General features: G+C 43.2%; 1 protein-coding gene across 1 annotated transcript in view; it reads left to right on the plus strand.

Moving 5' to 3' along the window:
- The window catches only part of LOC306825865 (uncharacterized protein), a 32,593-nt gene extending 24,334 nt beyond the window's left edge, over positions 1-8,259 (plus strand). The window contains 2 exon segments of the mRNA XM_079346825.1: positions 6,499-7,819; positions 7,821-8,259. Of these exon segments, the coding sequence (XP_079202951.1) occupies positions 6,499-7,819; positions 7,821-8,196 (1,697 nt within the window). The 3' untranslated portion in view covers positions 8,197-8,259.
- The last annotated feature ends 598 nt before the right edge of the window (positions 8,260-8,857 follow it).

Raw genomic sequence — 8,857 nt, forward strand, 5'->3', positions numbered from 1 at the left:
TTCTTCAAACCACTGATTAAGATTCTTGGGTGTAGGAAGAACATTGTAGGTGGTCCTGATGATGAAGCTGATTTGGCTTCCTTCCATTTCCCACACATCTCTCCATGTTAGCTGACAGTGATCCAGATTTTCCCAGGCAGTCCGCTGACCCTGTTTGGCTTGTGACACAGCCTTTACGCATCTCCCTGCTTCCTGTTGGTGTCAGACCTCAGCAAGTACCAGCTATCTCCTCTCTGCAGGTGTTACCTTGTGCCATGTAGGTCGATTTGTCCTGAATCCAAACTCACCTTTTCCTTGTTCCCTGTGCCACTATGTCTAGGGCGGCTGTGGCTCAGTTGGTAGAGTTGTTGTCTCTCAATCAGAAGGTCGAGGTGTTGCGGAAATATTACGTGTTAAAATTGATTAACACACCTCGTAAGAAGAAGGGCACCACCTGGCTTACCAGGAACAATTTGATTAATTATGGAAATTAATAAAAAATATTCATTATGAAAAATCAATACATTTATGGATTTATTATTTTAATCAATCTCAAATCTAAGTTATGAGTTACCCAAAACGTTCAACCACTATGAATCAATACAAACACACTTCTGGATTTATGCGTTATATTTTTAATGAGTAGATTAAGCAAGAACAGAGAAAAACGGAACGATACAAAATGCATCAGATATATGAAGAAAAACCAGGAATTACAGATACTATCCTAACTGATTGAGTATGGTACGGTGTTTAACGTCTGTCTAACAAAATTATTGATTACATTCGGATCAAAAATTCCGGACGGTAAAAAATGTAAAAATATATATAAAAAAACAAAAACAAAAAAAAAGTTGGAACTATACTACGGGAGGATATGAGCCAGGGGAAGATTTAGCCGTTTGCACACATGACACGCATTTCTGAGTTGACAACAAACTGAGATGTGTCTGACTCACTGAACCCAGAGTCCACCGAAATAGTAGTGGTGGGGTTTGGAGAATGGGTTTTGGAAGTCCGTCTCCAATCCTTACAGTCCGAATTCACCTTAGTGAACAGGTCAGATTCGAGTTAGCGAGGCACTAAGAGATGTCTCGGTGCATTCAAGTCAGCTTTCCCAGCTCGGATGATTTGTCCAAAAGTTGATGATAAACGTTCGTCAACTTTGCCACTGAATTGGCCGATTCAGTGGGTTAAAGTAACGAGTCGTTGCAAGTCACTTGATTGGAAAGAAAAATCCAAAATTTTCCAGAAGTGAAAAAAAACTTTCAATTTGAAGCTGCGCCGAGCCTCAATAGAATGTCTCTTAAGCGTTTAATTATTGAAGCAAACAAGAAGCACTAATGTCCAAAAATAAAAGTATATATATCGAACAAAAACCAGAGTGTAGAACAAAGAAGAATTCACGAATTCCAAAAAAATTACAAGCGAAACATGGGACCAGCCAGCGATAGAAAGGCGCGCTGGCTTTTAAGGGAGTATTGAGAATGACACGCCCCTTCCGATGACGCGAGTCTTTGGGCGGAGGGACGAACAAAAAAAACTTTGTTATAAGTTACAGAAAATCTGAATTAACCGTTTAACACTATACCATACTTGAGTTTTACAGCTATTTTTAGATCAAAGTAAAGATGTACCGTTATACCCTTTGAAATGAATCCAAACACGGCCTATCACTGAATTGTGACATATGTAGAGTTTGCCAATTTTTCATTGATAGTTTACGTCAACAATGAAATAACATATACAGACATTAAGCTGAAAAGGAACATAATATCAAACCATGAATGCAATTTTTAAACATAAAAGTTGATGTCTTGTCTATTGAATAAAACATTGATTTAAAAGAACCACTAGATGGCAGTGGCGCTCCATGAAAATCTTTGAGCTGAGGCAGTGAGATGATACATTAAACAAGACTCCTCGTAACTTTGCAGTAAATTATCCGTTTTGAGTCCGGTTTAGATGAAAACGTTAGTTTAAATGTTCGTAGAAAGATTATTGACCTGAAAATGAAAAATACATGTTAGTTAATATACATCTGAACATGAAGACATCTAGTCCTCATTTATTTTATGGGAGTTCACTAAAAAGTCAGGCATTCCTGTGAGATTAGAGTTTGTCATGTAAATCAGGTGAAGGTGTTATCTTAGTGTCATTAAAATTTATAGCCAAAGGGGAAGGAACCGGTTTCAGCCAGCGATTCGTCCATTACAATCTTTGAAGATGTTGTTCTTTAAATCCACAAGGTGAGGGCTTTTAAGATTGAAAGTGGTAAGCGTCTGTGACAGATTGCCATGTCGGAAAACAGGGTGGAAGATAGGGTCGTAAACGTTGATTTGAGTCAGAACAGATGGTGGGTGTGAAAGGTCCGAAGACTCCGGCAGGTGCCCTTTGTTGAATCTGGTCAGATAAGAGATATTCCGTAACAGAGGGTTCGATCTCCAGCTCCGACAAGACACATTACCCCCGGAGGGGGGACAGCGGGTGTGTATTGTAACCAATGTCTTGTGTCCTGCCTGTCTGTATACTGCTACTGGATACCCTGAATTTCCCTCGGGATCAATAAAGTATCTATCTATCTATCTATCTATCTATCTATCTATCTATCTATCTCCTCTCTGCAGGTGTTACCTTGTGCCATGTAGGTCGACTTGTCCTGAATCCAAACTCACCTTCCAAACACCCCCCAACCAGCCCAGGAGCGGCTGTCGGGGCCTGTTCCCTCACTCTGATGTTTTCATTGCCATCTTAGGGGACTTTAACCACGTTACATTGAACTCCACACTACCGGACTACCTCTGCACAGCACCTTCACCGGTCAGAGGAGCATGTTCAGTGACAGACTGCTGTCACAGTCGTGCTCCACGGACAGACTCAAGAACTCTTTTGTCCCCCTATAGGCCATAAGACTGTACAACACTTCACTGTCAAGACAGGGAAGAAGCACACGGTGAACCCTGGACTCATTTTTCACTTTTTCTCTCACTCCTCATCTGCACTGCTGACTTCAGAGTCAGCCCCCAGTTGGACACTTTAATGCATATTGATAGTCACCTTACTGAGCACTGGTCACTTTAATGATAATCACCCTAATCATGTCTGGTTTCATCCTACTGTTGTGTTATGCTACATCTGTAATGGTTGACATGATCACCCTAACTAGGTCAAGTTTCACTCTATTGTCTTCAACACTTAATGCTAATCTGCTCCTCAATAGTTGGGTACTTTAATGATAATCACCCTAATCACTCCTGGTTTCACCTTATTGTTTTGGACACTTAATGCTAATCACTGCTCCTTTATGTTGCTGAGCCCAATTTGCATCCCTGCATTGACTGTTTAGTGACTGTACTCACACCTCTGGCACTACCTCAAACACCTCTGTACATGCACATGTAACTATGCTGATTAAAAGAGACCTGTTTACAGGTCTCTTTTAATCAGCAAATGTTTTTCTCTCCTCACAGGTTATGTACATACTATATAAGTTTTAACACCAATGCTAACTGCACAGGTTTAACCTTTACTCTTAGTCACACAGGGGCTGCTAAATCTTGTTTGGGGGATTATTGTATACAGATTGGAGGGGGGACAGCGGGTGTGTATTGTAACTAATGTCTTGTGTCCTGCCTGTCTGTATACTGCTACTGGATGCCCTGAATTTCCCTCGGGATCAATAAAGTATCTATCTATCTATCTATCTATCTATCTATCTATCTATCTATCTATCTATCTATCTGATAGCTAGCTGATACCTAGCTTCTTCTGATAGTTAGCTTCTTCTGATAGCTAGCTGATAGTTAGCTTCTTCTGAGAGTTAGCTTCTTCTGATAGTTAGCTGATAGCTAGCTATCTCGCTTCTGATAGCTAGCTAGCTAACTAGCTTCTGGAACATGCTAAGCTCCACCAGCTGACAGTCGATAATCATACATAATTATACTCAGCGGTATGGCTCATGGGTCGGAGCGATGTCTGTACAGCAGAGATGTTCGACTTACTGCCGAGCTCCCATGTTGAGAAGGGTGAAGTGCAAAATGCTGCAGTACCTTCAGTGTCCACAAGAGGCTGGCTCCAAAAGCCCCGTGGACGTGGGCGTGTCGTTGCTATGGTCACCATTCTTCACTCTGACGAAAGTCTCACCGTTCACATTCCTACCATGACGTGCGACGACGTGCGTCGAGTAAAGTCGCAATAATACGAGTCCAGCTGCTCCTGGCTGCTGTCAATCACAGGAAGCCCCGCCCTAACTCCTCCCCTCTTTCTGCTCTCGTTGACACTAAACGGGACCATAAACTCATCAGGTACTGAGAAGTCCTTTTATAAAACTCCTTTATCCAATCAGAGTCTTTACAGCCAGGTGGAGGTGATGCTATCTGGATGTTGTGTTCAGTTGCTTATCTGAAGTGAGCGGCGAGCGTCTGAAGGCGACTGCATGTGGCGACGTACGCTTCTGTTATCGTGTCGAGGGCGACAAATGTCAAGTGAAATGTCATCCCCACACACACCCACACACACGCACACACACACTTGTAAATATCAACAGCTAGCGTCCGTGGTTCAGTGACAACATGGTCCTCTTTGACGTTAAAAAGACGAGGGCGCCTCCTCCTTCCGCCTCAGCTGACAGTTTGACCTCGGAGAGTGAATGAAGAAAAACGGTCCAGAAAGTTTCCGCTTGGCTCAAAGACAAGAAATGACCTCGACCTCCTTTGCTTTGAAACGGACCCGACACACTGATGTTCATTACACTGAATGTGTTTACATGGACCTCAGTGTCCTGGTTGTGATTGTGGTTTCAAGTATCCCGTTTTTTGTTTAAACATGTAAACATCATATCCTGATTTCATAAACCGGGGTACTGTTGCTGTATCAGCTGACAGGGACAGTTGGAGAAGCTTTTTGTGTGAGTCAGCATGTTGATTATGTTTGTTTCCCCCAAATGTCTTTATAATGGTTCATTAACACAGACTTTCTCAGGATAGCACTTTTCATGCAACAGAAACACAAAGGGTGCAGCTGCAGCTTCAGTCTTCCCTCTGAGAGGCGAGGCTTCAACACATGACTTCCTAAATGAAAGTGAAAGTCTTTCTGAGCTACAGCCGAGCTGCAATCAGGAAGTGTCTCTCCGTCTTCTCTGTAAAAACAAATTCAAGGAAACATCAGAAACCCTGGTGAGTGCTGCTTTATACAGAAATGTGTCTTAATAGTTTAGTCTTCATGTCGCTTCAGTCACAGTTAGCCTTAGCTTAAGCTAACTTTACAGGAATCCTGACTGCCTCTTTCTCTGTTACGAGGATTAATGGGGCAAAAACAACTTTAAGCTTGTTGTTTAAGAGATAATTATCAAAGTGAGTCCTTTTGGAGTTATACAGTGGAAGCTATGCAGTACCCAGGTCTAAATGCAGAACTGGACCTTCCTCCTTTCCTCTGGTCCCGGCTGTAAACCTTTAAAGGAAGTCGCTTGGCTGCCATTTTGTATCTGTCCTGATGAAGGCCTATATGGCTGAAACATCTTGGCATGTTTTTATGAACTTTTAGCCCAGATGAATTAAAGGCTTTTTAGACTTAACCCTCTGAGTGCCTCAGACTTTTTCCAAAAACTTTTAAATGGCAATGTGACTTGGTCACCAACCAAGGAAGTAAAACTTGCAACAACATGAAATCTGCATCTGCCTCAGCTCGCATCCTGTCAGAAGCAGAGAGAGCTGCGCCGTTAGCTCGCGCGGCTGTTTTAAAAGAGAAGCGCGTGCTTGAGGTGCAAGTGGAGCTACTCAGGAAGAGAAAGGAAAAGACACACAGGGAGAAGGAGGCAGTGGAAATCATCCCACTCTTCAAGTTAAACAAAGAAATAAAGCAGTGAAGACAGACTCAAAACAACCATGTGGTCGTACGGGGGCCGGAAACAGTGAAAGGAACTCATTTCTTCCCGTGCAGTATGCAAGCGGATACAAAGCTGTTGACTGGTACCAACGCCTCTGAAATGTTTGAACAACAAGTGTTGTTTTTGTATTTGTGTTAGTGCAGTTCCAACCCTGGCCACTGGGTGGAGTCTTGACTTAACCTGTGCTTAAAGCCAAGGCTCCAGGTAATTAGATTCAGGTGTGTTTGGAAGCATATCGTTTTTTGACCGTGTCGGGTTGATTTGATGCAACAGTTTATACTTGTGATTTATTGGACAGAATAAGATGTTTCTGTGCATTATTGAACCCTGATCATGAACTACAATAAACAGACTGAAGACTCTATTGGAAAAGAGTATTAGACATTTGTTTGTTTCAACGCCGGGAGCACACGTCTGGAAATAGTTCCACATCTCACATCTCAGTGGTGACTGCTTTGGACAATAGAGGGTCGGTTTTAAAATAGTCACCACAATAAGAAACATCCTGTAGAAGCTACCAGGATGGAGCTGTTATTACCCCTCTCTTCACTCCTGTGTTGATTTAGTTTTTTAAAGTAAAGTGTACGATGTCTTCACTTAACTTCATGTTTGTTTTCGTTATCTTTCCCAGTAAATGTCGTCCACCAGGAAGAAGTGTGACGACACAGACCAGGATGAATCTATGTATTCAAGCATGGAAAAACTTATAGACATGTCTGCTGCCAGCTGTCTGCTGACTGAAGATCAGTTCCTGTGCTCCATCTGTCTGGATGTGTTCACTGATCCAGTCAGCACTCCATGTGGACACAACTTCTGTAAAGCCTGCATCACTACACACTGGGGTAGTAACGACTCCTCTCAGTGTCCCAACTGTAACGAGGTTTTTCACAGCCGACCTGAGCTGAAGGTCAACACGTTCATCTCTGAGGTGGCTGCTCAGTACAAACAGGCAGCTCAACAGAAAGCCAGCAGCAGCTCAGAGCAACACGGGTCCAAACCAGGAGAAGTTCCCTGTGACGTCTGCACTGGAACCAAACTGAAGGCCCAGAAGTCCTGCCTGGTGTGTCTGGCTTCTTACTGTGAGACTCACCTGGAGCCTCATCTGACCATGTCACGTCTGAAGAGACATCAGCTGATCGACCCTGTGGAGAACCTGGAAGGCAGGATGTGTGAGAAGCACGACAAACTGCTGGAGCTGTTCTGTAAGAACGACCAGATGTGTGTCTGCATGCTGTGCTCAGTCACAGAACACAAGACTCATGATGTTGTTCCTCTGAAAGAAGAATATGAAGGAAAGAAGGCCGAGCTGGGGAAGACAGAGGCTGACATTCAGCAGATGATCCAGAAGAGACGACAGAAGATTCAGGAGATCAAACACTCAGTGGAGCTCAGTGATGAGAAAGCAGACAGAGAGATCTCAGAAGGTGTTCAGGTCTTCACCGCTCTGAAAGAATCTGTTGAGAGAAGCCAGGCCGAGCTCATCGACACGATCAAAGAGAAGCAGAGGAAGACGGAGAAACAGGCTGAAGGCTTCATCAAAGAGCTGGAACAGGAAATCTCTGAGCTGGAGAAGAGAAGCACTGAAGTGAAGCAGCTCTCAGGCTCTGAAGACCAGCTCCACCTCCTCCAAAACTTCACATCACTGAACGCTGCTCCACCCACCAAGGACTGGACTGGAGTCAGAGTCCATCCACCTTCATATGAGGGGACTGTGGTGAGAGCTGTGAGCCAGCTGGAGGAGACCATCAGAGAACAGATGAAGAAGCTGATCTATGAGGAGGAGCTGAAGAGGGTCCAGCAGTATGAGGTGGATGTGACACTCGATCCTGATACAGCACATCCTGAACTCATCCTGTCTGATGATGGAAAACAAGTTTATTGTGGTGATGAAAAGAAGAATCTCCCAGACACTCCAAAGAGATTTACTAAGTATAGAATTGTCTTATCAAAGCAGAGTCGAGGTTCAGGTTAAAGGGAAGACTAAGTGGGATATAGGAGTGGCCAGAGAGTCGATCGACAGGAAGGGAGAAACCCTTCTGTCTCCTGAGTATGGTTTGTGGACGATATGTTTGAGGAATGAAAATGAGTACACAGCTAATGCTAACCCTCCAGTCCGTCTCTCTCTGAAGTCCGGTCCTGAGAAGGTGGGGGTGTTTGTGGATTATGAGGAGGGTCTGGTCTCCTTTTATGACGTTGATGCTGCAGCTCTGATCTACTCCTTCACTGGCTGCTCCTTCACTGAGAGACTCTACCCATACTTTGATCCCTGTAAAAACGATGGTGGTAAAAACTCTGCTCCTCTGATCATCTCTCCTGTCAGTCACACTGAATAGATCAACCACTGAGTTTCATCAGTTTCATGTCAGACTCAGCTGTTAACAAACATGCAGGGAGAATCCTCATTAAGGATTTAAAATACTGTTGATGTTCAAACACTGAAGTCAGAACCAACATTTACTCCACTTTATGAACTTTTCTGAAATGTGTTTGTTTCAAATACTGATTCTTTTAAGGATTGATGAATGTCGGCATAAATGACCCGTGAACAGTTGCTGAAGTTAAAAAAAAAAATCCATCAGCTCTTTTCACCACATATAGGTGTGCAAGAAAACAAAGTCTAATTTTAGGGACGACTTGTTCTGAGCAGCTGATATGATCCATAGACTGAGAAAGAATTAGACAAAGCTTTGTTGATTTAAAAGGTGAATCCAAAGCTGAAGTTTCTTTAACCTGAAATATTTCCTGAGACCAGCAGGGGGCGACTCAGTGGTTGTAACAAGAAGTCAGACTGTATAAAAGTTAAACTTGATATTTCCATTTATAGGTTTGACTAAAACAAAGGAAACTGAATACATGGAAGGAAAAGCAGTTAACAAATCCTGAAGGCGTTTTGGATTCCTCGTGTCTAAGTTAGCACAATACATATTCTGAGGCTAGCTGATAGCTAGCTTCATCTGACAGCATCAAGACCGCTAAATCAGGCGTCCACTCAAC

Source organism: Symphodus melops, assembly GCF_947650265.1.
Source record: "Symphodus melops genome assembly, chromosome: 6".
NCBI lineage: Eukaryota > Metazoa > Chordata > Actinopteri > Labriformes > Labridae > Symphodus > Symphodus melops.